The sequence below is a fragment of the Narcine bancroftii genome, chromosome 1, assembly GCF_036971445.1.
Source record: "Narcine bancroftii isolate sNarBan1 chromosome 1, sNarBan1.hap1, whole genome shotgun sequence".
Lineage (NCBI taxonomy): Eukaryota > Metazoa > Chordata > Chondrichthyes > Torpediniformes > Narcinidae > Narcine > Narcine bancroftii.
This window is the reverse complement of record NC_091469.1, coordinates 37,459,393-37,479,697: the sequence shown is the minus strand read 5'-3', so window position 1 is coordinate 37,479,697 and position 20,305 is coordinate 37,459,393. Positions and strand designations below refer to the sequence as shown.

Genomic DNA, 20,305 nt, shown 5'->3' with positions numbered 1-20,305 from the left:
GTGATCAACATGTATGTGCACTGTGTTCCTAAGAAACACTGTTTTGTATGGTTGTATATGTACAGTCAGATGATAAACTTGAAAACCACCTCAGTAATGCAAAGGAATGTAAGGAAAAGGAGGAATTGGAGGAAATTAGTATGAGTTTTTAAAAAAAATTGCAAGGGAAATCAATGGCACTGAAAATCAATACTTTTCCAGGGCCTATTCATCTGCATCTCACAGTACTAAAAGAAACAGCCATGGAAATAATGGATGCATTGGTTTTCATCTATGAATTATAGATTATGGGATAGATTTTGCAGATTAGATGAAGGCATATGTCACCAAACTATTTAAACAATGAGCTGAAGTAAAAGCAGGGAATTACAGATTGATTAACCTAAGTCATTAAAATATTCAAATTCATCAAAAATTGTGTGATAATAGGAAACTTGCAAATTATCAATGGCACGAGATAAAGTCATCATCAATTTATGAAGCAAAGATCGTGTTCATCAAACCTCATGGAATATTTTGAAGTAACTGGTAGTTTAGATATGGGAGAACCAGTAAATTTTCAGAAGTCGTTAACAGAGTCTTTAATAGAAGATTAGTGTACAAAATTTAAAGCATAGTGTAAGCAAAACTATATTGGAATGAACTGAAAATTGATTGACAGATAAAATGTATGGATTAGGAATGAACGACACCTTACTGGACCAAATTATTCACAATATTATAATGGTTATTGGATTTGATGGCATCCCTTTCTCAAGAGAAAATTAGGTGTTCAACACTAAAACAAGTTATAGCGGCTGCTACAACACAGAAAACACACCACTGAACTCAGTGGGGTTTTCAGTAGAACTGTTTATTTGAATTTCGCATGCGCCCCTTTAAGGGCCATGGGAGTTCCTCCCTCGCACACTGGTGACGTCATCTCGTTGCCCGGGGTGCGAGCTGTGGCCTAAGCCATGAGGCAGTGAGCAAACCTCAACAGTGCAATCTTCTACAGCTGCCCCGCCAGCGCAGCGGTACAAATGGGGCCGGTTCGCTTACAGAGATGTGTACCGCCACACAACCATGCCCCCCAGAACCGGTTTACATGTCCCGCCGCTTGGGCAGCCGACCCCTCCATTTAGGCTGGGCCGTCTGAACGAGTTGGTCTAAGTCCATGTGCGCCAGCTTCAGTCAGTTGGCTGTCCCCAATGTCCAGGGTGAAAGTCTTTCCCAATCGATGGAGAACTTTGTACGGGCCCTCGTACGGGCACTGCAGGGGGGTCGGGTGTGGGCCATGCCGGGCAAACACAAACTCTGCTGAGGCCGGCTCTTTGGAGACGTTCGCCAGGTGGAGGTGCCAGCGAGGCGAGTCTTTTGCGGGGGTCCGCAAGAAGGGCTGGGGTCTCACCTCCGGATTCAGCGCCTGCTCCGAAAAACTCCCCTGGTAGCGAGAGCCGTGTACCATAGATGAGTTCCATGGATGACGCCTGGAGGTCTTCTTTTGGAGCCGTTCTAATGCCAAGCAGGACCCACGGCAGCTCGTCTGTCCAGTTGGGTGCTTTTAGCCATGCCATGAGAGCCATCTTGAGGTGCCAGTGGAAATGTTCTACAAGTCCATTCACTTGGGGATGATAGGCCATGGTGTGGTGGAGCTTGATTCCCAAGTGAGTGCCAGTTGCACCCAGAGGGTGGAGGTGAACTGGGTACCCCTGTCGCTGGTCATGTGGGCTGGAATGCTGAAATGGCCGACCCAATTAGAAGCAGGGCTCTGGCTCAAGACTCGGTGGAAATGTCCTTGATGGGGATGGCTTCAGGCCAAATTATCTTAACATCCGGTCGATCACAATCAGGAGGTAGCGGGCATCCCTGGACACCAGTAGGGGGCCCAATATGTCAATGTGGAGGTGGTAAAACCTCCTGGCTGGTAGATTGAAATGTTGTACTGGGGCTCTGACATGGTGCTGGACTTCGGAGGCTTGGCAGTGCATACAATTCCTTGCATCTGGGCCACTTGTTTTTTTAATGCGCGCCAGATGAAATGTTCTGCCACCATGTGTACCGATGTCATGACCGAGGGGTGGGTCAGGTCGTGAATCATCCAGAACGCTTCCTGCCTCCACTGTGGGAGGACTATTGGTCGCGGCAAGCTGGGCGAGACATCGCATAGGACCATGTCATGGCTGCCCGGCAGTTTCAGGTCCTCGAGGTGCAGGCCGGTGATGGTAGTTTGGAAGGTCTGCATCTCTGCATCCTCCCTCTGGGCCTGAGCTAATTGGGCGTAGTTCAGGCCGGGGGACAAGTTGTGGATGGTGGGTCTGGAGAGTGCGTTGGCAACAATGTTGTCCTTACCCACCGGCGTCAGATGGCAGTGGTGAACTCCGAGATGTAGGAAAGGTGTCACTGCTGGAATGCTGACCAGGGATCCTTAGCCATGGCAAGGACTTGAGCGAGCGGCTTGTGGTCCGTGAAGGCGGTGAATGGTCTGCCCTCCAGGAAGTAGTAGAAGTGCCTGATCAAGAGGTACAAGGCCAGGAGCTCCCTGTCGAATGCACTGTACTTTAGCTTGGGTGGTCGGAGATGCTGGCTGAAGAATGCCAAGGGTTACCACTGCTCATTGACCTCTTGCTGAAGGATGCCCCTGATGGCCATGGTGGACGCGTCCAACGAGAGTGCTGTGTGGTGTTGGGTCATGGGTGGGCCAGAAGAGTGGCACTTGTGAGTGCGGCCTTGGTCTGCACGAAGGCTGTCTCGGCTTCTTTTGACCACTCGAGTGTCTTTTGTTTGGCTGAGATCAGGGAAAACAATGGGCGCATTATGCGGGCGGCCCTCGGGATGAAGTTGTGGTAGAAGTTAACCATCTTGGTGAACTCCTGCAAGCTCTTGAGGGTGTCTGGCATGGGGAACTGTTATATGACCTTGTCTCTCAATGATGCTGCCCCATCCGCAGTGATAGTATGGCCCAAGAACTGTAGCGACTCCTTCCTGAACTGACATTTGGCCACGTTGACGGTGAGGCCGAATTCAGCCAGGCGGGCGAACAGTGTGCGGAGATGGATCTTGTGCTCATTGTGATCTCGACTGGTGATGAGGATGTCATCGAGATAGATGAACACAAAGTCCAAATCTCTACCCACTGCGTCCATGAGCCGCTGGAAGGTTTGGGCTGCATTCTTCAGGCCAAAGGGCATCCGAAGGAATTCAAAAAGGCCGAACAGGGTGATGATGGCAGTTTTGCCAATGTCAAGCAGGTGTACGAGGATATGATGGTAGCCCCTCACCAAGTCAACCTTAGAGAAAACCTTGGCGCCGTGTAAGTTGGCCGTGAAGTCCTGAATGTGGGGGATGGGGTATTAATCAGGCATGGTTGCATCACTGAGCCGGTAGTAGTCCCCATACGGGCACCAACCCCCAGAGGCCTTTGGGACCATGTGCAGGGGAGAGGCCCAGGGGCTGTCTGACCTGTGAACTATGCTAAGCTCCTGGAGCTAGGAGAACTCCTCTTTTGCTAACTGCAGCTTCTCTGGTGGCAGTCGTCTGGCCTTGGCATGAAGTGGAAGGCCCTGCGTGGCAATGTGGTGATGGACACCATGCTGTGGCATAGTAGCGGTGAACTGTAGTCGTAAGATGATGGGGAACTCGACTAGGATGCAGAAGTACTCGTTCCTGCCTCATTCTCTCATTTAGTTTGCCACAACACATTGGTGCGGGCTGCGACCTTCTAGGGGTCCGAGAATCCTCGTCCACTAGTAGGAGTTGGATGTCCTCTGGCATCTGTTCAAGGAAGGCTTGCTCAAACATCAGAAAGGGTTTGTGACCTTCTGCCAGTGCGAGCATTTCATCCACTAAGGCGGATGGGACTCTGTCCCCCAGGCTGTCGAGGTGCATCAGCCTGACCGTGCGCTGCCAACGGGAGAGACCAAAGGTGCCAAGGAGGAGGGCTTTGAGGGTGATATACTTGCCCTCCTCTGGAGGATTGTAGATCAGGTCATTCCATTCTGGCCGCAGTTTCCTCATAGAGGGTGCTCACCACATGGTAGAAAATGGTGGAGTTCGAGGTGATCTGCCGAAGATGAAACTGCACCTCCACCTGCCCAAACCACGTGCAGAGTCGATGGATCCAAAAGGGGAGGGGGGGGGGGTTTCATTGATACAGCGCTGATTGCTGACAAATCCATGTTGTGAGACCAGATAACATCTGGGCTCTGTGAGGTCACCAATGTATCGGCTGATACAACACAGAAAGCACACTACTGAACTCAGTGGGATTTCCAGCAGAACTGTTTATTTGAATTTTGTGCGTGTCTCTTTAAGGGCCAGGGGAATTCTGCCCCCATGCACCGGTGACATCATCCCGTTGCCCGGGGTGCGAGCTGTGGCCTAAGCCATGAGGCAATGAGCAAACCCCGACGGTACCATCTTCTGCAGCTGCTCTGCCAGTGCAGTGGTACAAAAGGGACCGGTTCGCTCACAGAGATGTGCACCGCCACAAAGTTATTTTTTGGGGGGGGTTCTTTTTTAAATTATTATCAAAATTTATAGATCAATTATTTTTGGTCTTAATTATTTTGTTTCCTTTTTCATTTCCTTTTTTTCTGAACCTATTAGTTTTGAAATTAGTAGTTGACGCCTGACTTTGATAGTAATTGCTCATGCTTGGGGTTAGAAATTTAATTAGATTAGTTACAGATTTTTTTTCCTTTTTTTAAATCATTAACATGGATCAATAGTTACCATTGCTAACTATTTGTAATTACCTGAACATTATATATGTATCTATGTATCTGATATTATTATTTAAAAAAAAAAGATGGAAAAAGAAAGAAATATTCACAGTATGACGATGGAACTAAATAACATGGATATGGACAGATTATGAGTTGTGGGAAGGTTGCAAAGAGGCTTCAGACTGCTTTGGACAAGTTGGGTAAGTTGGAAAGTGTACAGCAGAAGCAGTTTAATGTGGTGTTATTCACATCAATCAGAAAATAAACCAGGAAAACGGTGTATTATTCAAATAATGATAAATTTGGAATTGCAGCTGTTCAGGGGTTCTGGATAATGTGTGCTAGTTACTGAAAGCAAACATGAGGGTGTGAGAGATGGGAAAATTGATCTAAAATTATGAACATGGAAGAAACTAAAGTTCATCAGTAAAATGGCTGTAACCAGTTCAAACAGGATAAGCTTGGGGCTTAGGATGCAGGAAAGCAGAGTCAGCACGATTAACATAAGAATCTTCTAGTCTTTGTGACAAGACCATAGGACTAAGATAAGGAATGGTAAGGTACAATAGAATGTAGGAAGTTGAGGTAGTCTGGATCAGATAAGGGTCTCCTAGCCCTGGACAGAAGTACCAAGTCATACATTTCTAATTAGCTAACCATACACAGATTTATACATATGAAATTAGCCAACCCTAGATAGAATGAGTCAACTCTGCATATCAAGAGACTGTAGCCCTGAGAATCAGGAAGGTGTGAATAAGGACAATGACATGAAGGGACACCGACAGGATAACCCCCCCTGGTTCTCCAAGTATACTGAAATTGCACGTAGGCAGGCAGGATTGCCTAATGCCAAACCTCTCCAGCAGGAGGCAGAAGAATGTAAGGGGGAGGGTATTCCTACACTGAAATCAACTGTATAAAAGTTGGGTGAGCCCCAGTGTGTGTGTGTATTCCCAGGGTAAGGGGAAGCACCCAACTTTGCATTGTTGTAGTAATAAATGTTCTTTGTTCTCAATTTTTGTCTCGAGCAATTTCTTTAAAGGTACTTTAATTTCTAACAAATGGGGGCTCGTCCGGGATCACACTCCCTCCACTGACAGAGTACCCCGACGACGAGAGTAGGTGCACCCTGGCTGATTCAGCTGGACTCACGGGCGACGGGTGGCTGGTCAGTGGAAGAAGCGAGTGATATCCGAGAAGAGGCATTGAGAACAAACGGCGGAAGGACGCGCGCTAGAGCAGTACTGCCAGAACTCGGTAAGAGTATTTTACTTGTTCCTAAGTATGGGAATAGCGGGCAGTAGAGATGAGAGTCCTGACACAGGACGTGACCACCAGATAGCTACGTACAGCCCGCTTGGGATGATGTTATCTGAGTGGGGCACAGGAAAGACCCGCGGTAAAGACAAACTGACGACGGTCAGGTATTGTTGTAATGAATGGGTGGGATACCCGGTTAAAGGGAGCTCCGTGTACTGGCCAAAATTCGGATCCGAGGATGAATGGATGTGTGAAGCTTTGAACTTATGGCTCTATCAAAACCAGCCAGACAATGTTGAGAGCAGGGAATATGCAGCCTGCTGGCTCAAGGGATCCATTGAACAGCTGGTTTTGAATGAGAAAGAATCCAGGGATAAGAGAGAGGAGGAACCTCTTGTCCCTGAATCACAGGGTTGGGATGTGTTACATTCCCTCCCTCCACCCTATGTTCCTCCTATGCCGGCTCCTATCTTTCCTTCCCCTCCTATGACCTACCCTTCTGCACCTTCCCCACCTCCCCCACCACTAGAGAAGAGAGAAGAGAGCAGGAGTGGTATGATAACTTGCTCACAAAGCACTCGATTACCACCTCTGTTGGCAGGAGAGAGAGGCAACTTTAATTCAGAACAGCGTGAGACTCTTCAGGAAGAAAGGGCAGAACCCTTTGATTCATTTCCCAGGGAGCAGGAACCCAGACCTAATAAGCCAGAAACCAATTGGATGAGACCACTGCGGGAAGTTCCCATGGGAGAGGGTCTCGGTTTCGTAAATGTGCCCCTGACCAGTACTGAAGTGTGTAACTTTAAGAAAGAACTGACCTCCCTGATAGAAGATCCCCAGGGATGTGCTGAACAGTTAGACCAATTTTTGGGACCATATATATATACAATATGGGGGTCTCGACATAGAATCCCCAGCAGGGGAACAATTGGTACTAACAGGTTTTGTTACCAACTCAGCCCCAGACATTAAGAGAAAATTACAAAAGACAGAAAATTGGCATGAGCAGGGAATAACCCAGCTTCTACAGATCACACAAAAAGCATTTGTCCAGACATCTGAGGATAAGCAGAAAGCAAAGGCTAACATTTTGATGCAAGCAGTTAAAGGAATAGTAGATGAGTAACATGAAAAAAAAGGCAGGGACTGTGTGCCAGCTCCTGAATGTTGGGAGAAGTGCAGGGAGTGGGAGAGTAGAGACCAGAGATAATTTCATAAATCACGACTTCCCACTTCAGTCACTGACCAATATTGATTAAAATTCATGCTAAAAATTAAATGTCATAAATGATCGTTTTTCAATACTGTAGAATTAGTGAATTTAACTACCAGTTAATTCCAATTTATGAAATAAATTGTATTTAAATGTGATTTTGCACAGGGAGTACCTGAGAGTTGAGTGATGTTATAACATTTGCAGGGAGAAATGTTTGCGCAAATAGGGTGAGTTCTATACATCTTAACTTTAAGTGTATGTGAGATAAAGAAAGGATCTGATGTGTAAAGTGGCTGGATCAGCCAGTTGAAGGGGGAGTGTGCATGTCCCTTTAAGTGCACTGTGGCACTTGAAATTGAGGCTTCAGGCTCTTGTCTTGCAGTTAGAGGTATGGAGCCCTATCAACACATTTAATACATTTCTTCTACACATTCAGCAGTCAAGGTCCGTGAGTTTAAAGATCACCCACCTCTGGAGAATAAAGATACCTCTGGGGATTCCTATGGGGATTCCTATAAGTTTAATCATTCATTTCTCTGGTGCATTTTCCTCTGGAGTGAAATTAATGCCTCAGCACAATTTCTCTGTATTGCCGCTGTTATTTAATTCATGATAACTTTCCCCCATTCATCAGGTTTATATTTAAATCCGGTAGTGCGGAAGTTACATTGTAAATAATCACGGAGGTAAATCCTGCGCAACTGGATTCAGCTTAATGGAGAAATAAACCTGCGAACTGGTCTATGGTGCTGTGTGAGTACTGCAATAGGTGGAATATGATTTAAATTGGTGGCATAGTTCAGAACAATTGGGTGCATAAGAATAATAATATCATTAAGAACTCACAGATCTTGTACCAGATGCTATTCAGTACATCTTGACTTAAGGACTGGAGAAATTGGCATGTTAGAATGAGATTGGCATGGCACCAATATTTCTTGATTCAATAATGACTCCACAAGCTCCAGGATTCATGCAGCAGAACTTTTAAGTGGAATATAATAGAAACTAGCCTGTACTTAAATTATTGTGTGTGCAATCTTCATAAGAACATCTTTTAACTTTTTTTGGTGCCTGTTTTACAGACTGTTTTAAATAAGGCCAGCTCCTGTGAGCTGTGGCACAAGGCATTTTACTTAAGGCAGAACTAAAGGTTGAATATGTTTCAAGTTCTCTTGCAGGGGCTCTTGTGCTGCAATGTCTGTTATGTACTCAATCTAACAAATTGGAGGGTTGTGCCCCATACAGACAAGCAGCTCCAACTGCATTTTAATAAGGTCTAACATATTCAAGACCCATGCAAATATGGTTTGTGTTTCATTTTACAATTTTTACACTAACACAAAGGAAAGTCAGGTTGTTATTCATTTTATTTAAATCTAGTGATTGGTTATATGTAAAAGCATGGCAAGAGGATCAACTAAAACCTGCCTGGGATGGTCCCTTCTGTGTACTTTTAATTACAGACACCGCAGTAAGAACAAGAGAGAAAGGCTGGACCCACATTCAAAGAATTAATGACAAAGTGCCATAATGTTACAATTTTATTCGTTTTTTTTAATGGTTTATTCAGTTTTGTGTATTTTATTGCTGTTTTCAATGACCTTTACATTTATCGTGGTTTATTCAGTTTTTGTGTATTTTATTGCTGTTTTCAATGAGCTTTACATTTATCGTGGTTTATTCAGTTTTTGTGTATTTTATTGCTGTTTTCAATGAGCTTTACATTTATCGTGGTTTATTCAGTTTTTGTGTATTTTATTGCTGTTTTCAATGAGCTTTACATTTATCGTGGTTTATTCAGTTTTTGTGTATTTTATTGCTGTTTTCAATGAGCTTTACATTTATCGTGGTTTATTCAGTTTTTGTGTATTTTATTGCTGTTTTCAATGAGCTTTACATTTATCGTGGTTTATTCAGTTTTTGTGTATTTTATTGCTGTTTTCAATGAGCTTTACATTTATCGTGGTTTATTCAGTTTTTGTGTATTTTATTGCTGTTTTCAATGAGCTTTACATTTATCGTGGTTTATTCAGTTTTTGTGTATTTTATTGCTGTTTTCAATGAGCTTTACATTTATTGTTGTTTATTCAGTTATTGTTATATTTTATTGCTGCTTTCAATGGGTTTTACTTTCATTGTTGTTTTACTCATTTTTTGGAATATTGTTCGTTAATGTTTTAAGTCCCCCTGGAATAGGGGCAGCAGAGGTTACAATTCAGCTCCTTTAGAATGTAGACAGGGCATAGATTTAATGTATAGTCATAATGGGATATAAGGGATCCCAATATGGACCAGGGGAATTAAACAGCTTTAGTGGAGTACATCTAATTTGTATCATAGCCTACACAGGTATTAAAGACAGGAGTTTTGAAGCGATAGCACAAAGGACATGGTGGGACAAAGACAGACAGAATGGTAGTCAGCATTGTACATGTAACAGAGAGAGAGAGAGTTAATACATATGCTAATGTACACAGACAGGCTGCAACTCACAAGTTCAATGATATATATGCTAATGTTAGCAGACAAGCTGCAACACACAGTTAAATCACAAGAAACAATCCCCCCCCAGCTTGGTCACTTTTCATCACCCCATGAAAGGGAGCACCAGTTTCCAACAACGTGAGCTGCTTGACACTTTAATATCAGGCTCCAAACAGCCTTCGGAGATCGGTGGCCCTAGAGTTCGGGGCTGAAGAGGACATCAGATACTAGCCACAATTAAACGGAACCGCCTGACTACTCGTTCGCTGCTGAAGGCAGCGCTTCTCACAGACTGCTACTCGTTCGCTGCTGAAGGCAGCGTCTCTCACAGACTTCGTCAGGACAACGCTTACAAAAGTCGGGTGGTTCAAAGACACTGCTTCAATGTTTCAACGTGTGGGATGGACTAGACTCTTTACTGAGAGCTGGAGCCTGATACTCCAAACCCTAATAAGCAGCTGGACTCACTCCCCTGACCTTCATGGTGCTCCCCTACCTAAAGACTTTACACAGACATTACAATTCGGTTATTGACCAGCTGGGTAAAACTACACCTTACACTTGAAAGATCAGTGTTACTGATCTAAAAGAAAAGTGAGGAAAGGGGGGGGGGGGGGGGGGGGATCAGTCACACTGATACTAGTAACCAAAGATCAGTAACACTGATCATGGTGAAAGATCAGTATTACTGATCTAAAAGAAAAGTGAGGATTGTGAGAGATGGGAAAATTGATCTAAAATTATGAACATGGAAGAAACTAAAGTTCATCAGTAAAATGGCTGTAACCAGTTCAAACAGGATAAGCTTGGGGCTTAGGATGCAGGAAAGCAGAGTCAGCACGATTAACATAAGAATCTTCTAGTCTTTGTGACAAGACCATAGGACTAAGATAAGGAATGGTAAGGTACAATAGAATGTAGGAAGTTGAGGTAGTCTGGATCAGATAAGGGTCTCCTAGCCCTGGACAGAAGTACCAAGTCATACATTTCTAATTAGCTAACCATACACAGATTTATACATATGAAATTAGCCAACCCTAGATAGAATGAGTCAACTCTGCATATCAAGAGACTGTAGCCCTGAGAATCAGGAAGGTGTGAATAAGGACAATGACATGAAGGGACAAACCAAGTATACTGAAATTGCACGTAGGCAGGCAGGATTGCCTAATGCCAAACCTCTCCAGCAGGAGGCAGAAGAATGTAAGGGGGAGGGTATTCCTACACTGAAATCAACTGTATAAAAGTTGGGTGATCCCCAGTGTGTGTGTGTATTCCCAGGGTAAGGGGAAGCACCCAACTTTGCATTGTTGTGGTAATAAATGTTCTTTGTTCTCAATTTTTGTCTCGAGCAATTTCTTTAAAGGTACTTTAATTTCTAACAAGGGTGAAGAAAGCAGTTAAGATTGCAGATTGTTAGTTGGCTTTCATTGCAAAAGATTTTGAGTATAGTTGTAAGAATATTTTCCTAAAATTATACAGGTCCTTGATGAGTACTGTGTGGAGTATAAGGCCTTTTTAACTGCAATTGAGGGAATGAAGCACTGGTTTAACCAACCAATTCCTGGAATAGCACAACATTAATGAAATTAGATATTCCAGTTATAAAATCTATATCCACTGGTGTTTATGAAGATGAAAAGAGATTTCAATGAAGCATTCAAATTTGACAATGCTGGGGAAACTGGTTTAGGGAGGATATTTCCTGTGGGGGAAATGGGAGGAGGGGCAGGCAAGTCTCTTGTTATTAGGCTAAGTCACAGGACTGAGATGAGAAGAAACTTCACTTAGTGGATGATGAAGCATGGAGTTCTCTACCACAAAAGACAATGAAGGCAAAGTCATTGAATGTATTTAATAAGAAGGTATGTTTAATTTAATTTAATTAGATGTATCAACACAGAAGATATTGAGATATGAGGCAAGAACAGAGGCATGGTATTGGGATAGAGATTATTGAGCAACAAACCTGAATAGCTTACTTCTACCCCTATTTTATTCTTCAATAATGGTTAATATTAAAGTAAGGGTTCTGGAAAAAAACATGATATTACAAAAATAGTTACCAGTTAATCTTGAGAAATAACCCATTGGTCAATTTGTATTGTTTTATTAATAAGCAGTGAATATTGTAAATATAAAATTAATGATGGTTATGTCAGAAATCTAGACTCTTAAAAAAGAACTATTATTAACATGTTGCTTGGTAGCAATCAGAACAGAGTTTGGGCAATTAATAAACCCAGACAATTGTACCATCATAAAAATGACTGAACTATTGATACCAGTGGGTGTCTGAAATGTTTTGGGTTTTATGTTTAGTCTACTTCCTCAGAAAATTGTAAAACACCATTCTAAACTATTAAGAATATTATACCTTTGTGGTATATGAAGTAATAAATCTGCACACAATGTGCTATGTGATTTCAAAACTGTTTCATTACCAAATTGTGTGCACATATATTTCTAGTTAACTTAAGAGTAAATATTCATAACCCTACTGTTATATAACTGCAGCCCATTTTGAAGACCTTTCAAGATCGCAATCAGCCAGAGTTCAAATTCTCAAAGAATAGAGAGCAATTGATAAAAGCAGGATGGCATCCACCCAGCACATCAACAAAACGCTCACAACCGACAATAGATTTAGTTAAACCTTGGCAAAGGCTTCCAGAGCTCCCATCTGATGTGAGAAAAAAACAGGTTTGAACAAATTTGTACACTTTTATTCTCATTGATTAAAGAAAATACAGTCACATAGCTGTTAGTCCAACGCAATTACAGTGCCAGTGGCTCGGGTTCAAATCCTGTAAGGATGTATGTTCTCTGACCGCAAGGGGTCCCTCTAACATTGCAAAGATGTACGGAGTTAGAAAGTTAATTGGTCACATTGATGTTATTGGGTGGTGTGGGCTCATGAGCTGGAAGGGCCAATCACTGTGATGTATGTCTAAGTTTTTAAAAAATTGTTTTTTATTAATTATTTGACAGACTTTCAGACATAAACATTTCTGTTATTTCACTAATACTTCTCTATTTAGGAAATGTAAAACACAAAATCAGAAAGATGTAAGCAAGAAAACTACAATGTAATTGTAGATGAATTCACTATAAAAGGAGGACAAAAGATATTGTAGATACAGTAACCTAGAGCAAAAAATGGAAACTGCTGGTGGAACTCACTGGGTCAGGCGACATCTGTGGAGGCATAGGAATAATTGGTGTTTTGAGTGGAGAAGACATTTCTTTGCTTCAACAAATGGTGATTGACTGGCTGAGTTCTTTTAGCAGTTTGTTTTATGCTAATTTTATAATTACGTTCTAAGATGTCTGTTGAGAAAGACATCTATATGTGTCAAGGTTAATTTGCCACTGTATGTTGTTCCTTTTGTGAGGGTGAATAATTAGTATCTTGGAGGAGTTGCTGGGAATGTAGCAAGAAAAAGAAAATTCAGAAAAACTTGGTGGGCTAAAGCGTGTGTGCGTGTAGAAAACTTGAATGTTTCATTATAGAATCCTTGGTATAAAGTATAAAAATTACAGGAATATAAATCTCTGACAGATGGCATCTTTGAAATGTGATACAAAATAATTTTAACAGCAATGAACAGGAAGTTTCTCTCCATAACAAATAAAAGTGTCAGAAAGTACAACTGGGAATATTAATTCTGTGAAGTGTACTCAATTCAATACAATTCAACTCAATTCAATACAATTGAGCACTATCCTTTGAATCAATTTCTTTGGAAGGGTGAAGCATAAAGTCCACATTATATGAATTTGTTTCAATGTATTTGAATACTTGATTTGTTTTACTGATGCAGCATTAGAGAAAACCTTAGATATATTTCTTAAGTTAGAGAATTTATTTAATTGTCAAAACCATTACCTTGGAGGGAAGATTGTCGAAAGACAAAACAAGATTGTTGTCATAATCTTCTGCTTGTGGAATGGAGCTAATTTAATTTTAAACCAATTGTTTGTTATACAGACTGACATGGAGACATGCATACTGCCATCCCCACCGTCACCTTTGCATGCACTGTGTAGAACAAGTTCATGCATGAGAATGATTTCACCTCCAGAACTGACGTACAGTACAGCAGAAGATGTCATCAAGGAAAACATTCAAGATCCATTAAAAATTATTTCAATCATTCGGAAGAATAAGCATTTGGGATTTTTATACATGAAATATAATGCTCCTAAACACTCAATTAATTATGATTTTTATAATTTAAGGTATTGTCTTTAATTTTTAGCTTTGTTGATTTTGTACTCTATCACAAGTAAATCTGTTGAATGCAAATCTAATTCACACCTCTCTTAAAATTCTTATTTCCCAATACCTTAACTTGGTAGCATTTTCCTCTCAAGTCAGATGGCTTTGGATGAAGCTGCTCAAAACAGACATGCATTTAACGTAAACTGATCCCTCAGTGCACTAATAAAGGTGCTGTATTGTTGAAATGCTGTGTTTGAATAAGATAATTGATTGGAGGCACCCATTTTCTACATTAAAGATATACATAGATAACATTTTTGGGTGCAGTCATTTAGAAGAAAAAATAGGGCAGGGAGCAAATTTTGGTCCTATTTTAGGTTAGTCTATTCCTATGGAATAGAACATAGAACATCACAACAAAGTACAGGCTATTGGGGATTGAGTTCTGGAATTGAGAGGTAATGTTGCAGCTCTCGAAAATTCTGGATAGACGACACTTGGAATATTGTGCACAGTTCTGGTTGCCTCATTACAGGAAAGATGTGGAAACCAAGGAAAGGGTTAAAAGGAAATTTATCAAGATGTTGCCTGAATTGGAGAACATGTCTTATGAGGTAAAGTTAACAGAGCTAGGTCTTTTCTCCTTGGAGTGAAGAAAGATGAGAGGTGACTTAACAGAGGTCTATAAGATTCTGAGAGGCATAGATAAGGTGGACAGCCAGCACCTTTTTCCTGTGTTGAGAGAGAAAATACTAGAGGACATCTCTTTAAGGTGATTTTATTTTTGACATGCAGCATGGTAACAGGCCCTTTTGGCCCACGATCGTGGCACCCAATTACATCCAATTAACCTACAACCTTCGGTATTTTTTTTCGAATGGAGGGAGAAAACTGGAGTACCCAGAGGAAACCCACACAGACACAGGGAGAACTGTTGCTCAAGTTGTTCTAGTTGCTCAGAGTCTTGGGGGCAAACAGATAGCTGGAAATTGCTTTCTTAAATAAATTAAGAATAGAAGGCTAATATTAGTAAAAGTGATCACAACATCACCAAGTTGCTGAAAATCTCATCTGATTCATTAATGATATTTAGTGAAAGAAATCTGCCCAACGTATCCAGTCAGCATATCACTCTCACCAAAGTGGTTGATTTTGAACTGCTCTCCAAAATGGTCTAGCAAGCCAATAATTTATAGGGCTATTACAGTGGGAAATAAATGTTGACTTTGGTACCAATGCCAAGTTCACAAGATTTAAAAAGAAAAATAACATCAAACTGGGAAATTGCAGTCTAGGGTGACACCTGAATACATCATGCTGGATTAGTAAAAGTACCATCTTTTTAACAAAAGTTTAAGCAGGTGTCCTGAGACATTATGGTATTTCTCATCCTGATCTGGCATGGCAAATTGCAAAGCAACTTTCAGAAATTACATGAATTCAGTATTCCATCAGGTTTTTGTTACACAGTTATAAATATCTGTGTGAAATAAAAAGAATGGTTATAACACACATTAAGTTTATCATCTTATTGGGATAGAATTTCAGTGCTGCAGAAAGGTGAAAACAAATTGAAAATGGGAGAAATAATCTCTCTTTTGGATAGCTGTTGTCATTTTCCATAGGAAGAAAGGCTTAATTTTAAAAGGGATTAAATTCAAAGACTTTTTCATATTTCTCAGAGGAATTATTCATTCAGTAGTACAGTCAGTCAGAAGCCCAAGTAGTGATTTAAACAGAATAACACTGAACATCAAATAGAAATGAACAAATAACAATATTTTGAAATAAAAGTTTAATAAAATAAAATGGAGCAGGAAACAATAATTAATATCTAAATTTGATAAAGTAATTATGACATTGGCATTGGTGTGAAAAATCCAATATGAAATTTTGACAGGTCTTTCTTGAGTGCTGAAGACAGTTGTACTCACAAATGATGTGAGGCCTCCAATATTTTTAAAAAAAGAGGCAGATATGAGATCAACGAAATAATTGCTAATATCACTTAGTTGAATCAAAATTTACTTTTTTAGTGTTGTTGCCTATGAGGATGTCAACATGAATGAATATTATACCATTAGTAAGGATGGAGTTCTGCACATGAAAAGCGAGGGCATTGATTTCATAGACCTCGCTCGTTGGGAACAAGAATATTTGTATCATAAGAAACTTACAAAGATTCCAGTCTTTGCACTTTTTCGCAAATGGAAGGCCTTTACTGTCTGGCGAAAAAATGTTCGTTCAAAGAAAATCAACAGCTGTCGCAGAGCATTGCAGGAAAACTTGTTTATAGTGAATCCAGTGAGTATTAAATTTCCTTTTTTCATGTAAAATAATTAGTCAATAATTTTCTCCCTTAGGCTTTTGTACCTACAGAAATGTAGATTGTAATTAAAAAAAAAATTAATTTAATTTAATTTTTTTTCAGGGAAAAGTACTGCAGAGCACATTTTTCTGCAGAAATCTTTTAAGTGATGTCCTATCAAATGTTTTTTGAAACTCCAAAGAGAAATCTGCCAACTCTGCTTTGTTTATCCAGCAAATTGCATCTCCAAATATTCATAGTTTATTTGTTAAATACTATTGCAACCAATAAAAGTGGGAGTATTGTGAAATGAGGTGGAAGTTGTATGTGAGAATGGAAATTGGATTTGGATACTCTCTTCTCACTGTGATCTCCAATTCTCCACTGGTTGTGTGGCAGTTGAACCCACACTCATAACCATCCTGTTGACAACATGCCAAGTTTTAGCAGTTGGATTCTAATCCAGTCAATTGTTACAAATATCTGTTGTGGTCCACTTTCTACAGGAGATTATTGCACATTACTGAATATGCATCTTATGTCTTTTTGATCTGTTTCCATGACTGAATAGTTATGTGTACGTGATGTGTGAGAGCCTATATTGAATGTATGATTATCAGGCTAGAATGCTGTTAATTAAGCATTAAGAGTTGTGATGCATGGAACATTGTAAGTGTAGCTGTACTGTCATTTATCGATGTAGCAGAAGTGAGATAATTAAATATTTTTTTTTCACTGGAGTCAGTTCCTGGGCCATTAGAACTGGCATTAATGGAGAATCATAGAGTTTTACAGCACAGAAGCAAGCATTTCAGCCTAATTTTTTAATGCTGATGAAACTAGTCTAATTTCCCTGCTTTCCCAACCTTTCTTATCCATGTATCTGTTTAAATGTCTTTTAAATATCATAATTCCATCCACTTCTACCATTTCTTCTGGCTGTTTGTTCTATATACCCATCACCCTTTGTTGGAAAAAGTGTCCTTTTAAAACTTTATTCTCTCATCTTAAATCCATGCCTTCTAGTTTTATATTCCCCTACCCCTTGGGAAAAGACTATAACTATTTCCTTCATATATGCCTCTCATGACTTTATAAACCTCTAAAAGGTTCCTCCTTAGCTTCCCACAATCCAGGGAGCAATGTCCCAGCCTATCCAGTCTTTCCTTATTATTTAAGCCTGACAATGTTGGTAGCATTCTTGAAATTCTTTTTCCATTTAATTATATATTTTCTGTATCTGGGTTACTGGAACCATGCACAAAACTGTTAGTGTAGGCTCATTAATGTCTTGTACACTTGTAACATGACATCCCCACTCCTGTACTCAATGCTTTGACCAATGAAGACAAGTATGCCAAATGCCTTCTTCACCACCCTGTGTAACCACCTTCATGAAACTATGTAGCTGAATCCCTAAGACTCTTTGTTCTACAACAGAGCCCTACCATTCACTGTGTAAGTTCTGCCAAAGTGCATAATTTCACATATGTCCAAGTTAAATTCTATTTGCCATTCCTTGGCTTATGTTCCCAGTTCACTTAGATTTTGTTGTAACCTTAGATAATCTTCTTACTCTTCATTATACCATCAATTATGGTGTTATCCACAAACTTACTAGGCAGGCGAATTACAATGTCATCCAAGTTGTTAATATAGATCACAAATAACAGTTGGCCCAACACCAATTCCTGTGGCAGACAGCTGGTCAAAGACCTTCATTCTGAATAAAAACCCTCCACTCTCACCCTCTAAATCCTACCATTAATGTAATTCGATATCAAATTGTCCATCTTGCCCTGGATCCCATGCATTCTGACCTTCTATTCCAGGCTATTGTGCAAGATCTTATCAAAGGATTTGCTAAAGTTCATAGAGGAAGCATCTGCCTCCATGCCTGCATCAATTTTCTTGGTCACATCTTAAAAAAATCTATCAATTTTGTGAGACACCTAGCCATGCTGACTATTCAAACCAATCCTTTCCTTTACAAAAGCATGCATATTCAGTCCCTCAGAATCCTCTACAGGAACTTACCCATGGTTGATATTAAGCTCACCATTCTCTCATTCTCTGACTTGTCCTTGCTGCCTTTTTCAAAATAAAGGCACAACATTACCCAGCCTCCAGTCTTTCGGTGCCTTATCTTTGTCTAACAATGGTGCAAATATCTATGCCAAGGCACTTACAACTTCTTCCTTAGCTTTCCAGAATATCCCAGCATATCCTTGATCAGACTTTGGGTGTAAAAGTAGATGACACAATTTTCTTGTTTATTTTCATTGTGTGATCAGACTCTGGGTATTTATCTACCTTTATGCATTTTGAGACCTCCATCACTTCCTCCTCTGTAATATTTAAGACTTCACTATTACTTTACCAATTTCCTGAACCTCCATGTCTTTATCTGTAGTAAATACAGATGAGAAATACTCATAAGACTTCACTCATCCCCTGTAATTTCACAGAGAAGAAATTTCACTTGTTCCCATAAGTTACACTTTTACCCTTGTAAAAAGGTATACCTGCACAATATACTTGTGGAAGCTCTTTAGATTCTCCTTAACCTTATCTTCCAGCCCCACCTCATAATGTGTCTTCTGATTTTCCTCTTGAGTGAACTCCCATATCCTCTAATTGCCTCAATATCTCTCGAATCAGTGGTAATCTTGCCATCTGCTGCTCTTTCTTCTATCTTGATATCTTTTTGGGATTCTGAATGTGCAGGACACTTTCTCTTTTGATCAACTCTTCAGTCAAGATTCCAACGTGTATGTAGATAAAGTGAGCAACTTTTCTCTCAAGTCTGTCTCACCATTTCCCAAGTTGTACAAATATATCAGCAATGTTTGGAGTTGGTGATGATCTCTTTAACAATGACTGGAATGATGTTGTAAAAGTTGTAAAAACTAAGAGTAAGATATCTTTCCTTTTCTAAGATCCACTTTGTGCTCTGAGATTTATCTTTATTACCATCCTTAAAAGTCAACATTTTAGTTAAGTTTTTAGTATCCCACAAAATCTTTGGGTCAAATTCATGATTTATTTTGTTTTTCATGTGTCATAAATGCAAATTTTCATTAGAGCTGCCTTATTAAACATTTCTGTTCAGACAAACTACAATAACAAATGACAGCCTAAAATAATGAAGGCAATTTCAATTATCAAAATTCAAAGAACATGTATTTTGTGTTGTTGCAGTGTCACGTAAGAAAGTATTTGCATGATGTTTCAATTTGATTATGGCATTCTACATATATAGGGGAAATATAAAACTCCAAGCAAAGCAAAATCTTGTTCAGTTTGATATTCTTATCAGTTTCAATAATATATCTTGTATTTCTCTTCCATGAAGTCTTTGAGGCCTGCACTTCTCAACATCAGAGATATGTGTTACCGCATTAGTGACATGTCTCTATGTAAAATTAAAAAAGGCCATACATATACCTTGGAAGAGTTCAAGACAATTCAATCTCAACAGCTTAATGAGGTAATGTTTCAACTTTTGAAATTCTATCCTTACTTAGAAACAGTTAATATGCTTTGATATGGCTTTTTATAAAGTGAAGAGCATCATTTCCAGATGCAGCTTGACCTTCCATGTCTAGAGATATTAGAGAAAAGCTGGAGAGAATTGTGAAGGACTGGAAAAAAATTACTCATAATTATTCCAAATCGGGTCCAATGTTGAAGAAAGACAGGTCTGAAGTCTTAGCAAGCAAGTTTTATCATATGTCTTGATGAAGTATTTGGTACCAAAACATTGACCAGCTGTATTTTTTTGCCTCAGAATGTATCTTCTGAAGTCTTTAATGCATCTCATTTAATACTGCTACTTAAATGGAGAAACCTTGCAATCTTCAGTAATGCTTTGATAAGGTCTCATATGGGAAATTTTCAAGATTAAGGCCTGTGAGATCCAGGGCAAGCTGTCAAATTGAATTCAAACATCTTGGCAATAGGAGGTTGACAACTTTTGTGATTGGAGGTTTGTGACCACCAAAATTCTACATGGATTGATGTTGGGTTGCTTGATGTTTGAAATATATGTGGATGATTTGGATGAAGATCAGTAAGATCCCAGATGACATTGTTTAATG

At 40.1% G+C, this 20,305-nt stretch overlaps 1 protein-coding gene across 10 annotated transcripts in view; it reads left to right on the top strand.

The window, feature by feature from the left end:
• dnah6 (dynein, axonemal, heavy chain 6) overlaps positions 1–20,305 on the top strand; it is a 362,044-nt gene that overhangs the window by 16,751 nt on the left and 324,988 nt on the right. For all 10 annotated transcript variants that reach the window (XM_069923917.1, XM_069923897.1, XM_069923911.1 and 7 more), the window contains 4 exons: positions 12,190–12,375; positions 13,664–13,914; positions 15,934–16,201; positions 19,561–19,695. In XM_069923917.1, the coding sequence (XP_069780018.1) occupies positions 12,190–12,375; positions 13,664–13,914; positions 15,934–16,201; positions 19,561–19,695 (840 nt within the window). The remainder of the gene's footprint in view (positions 1–12,189; positions 12,376–13,663; positions 13,915–15,933; positions 16,202–19,560; positions 19,696–20,305) is intronic.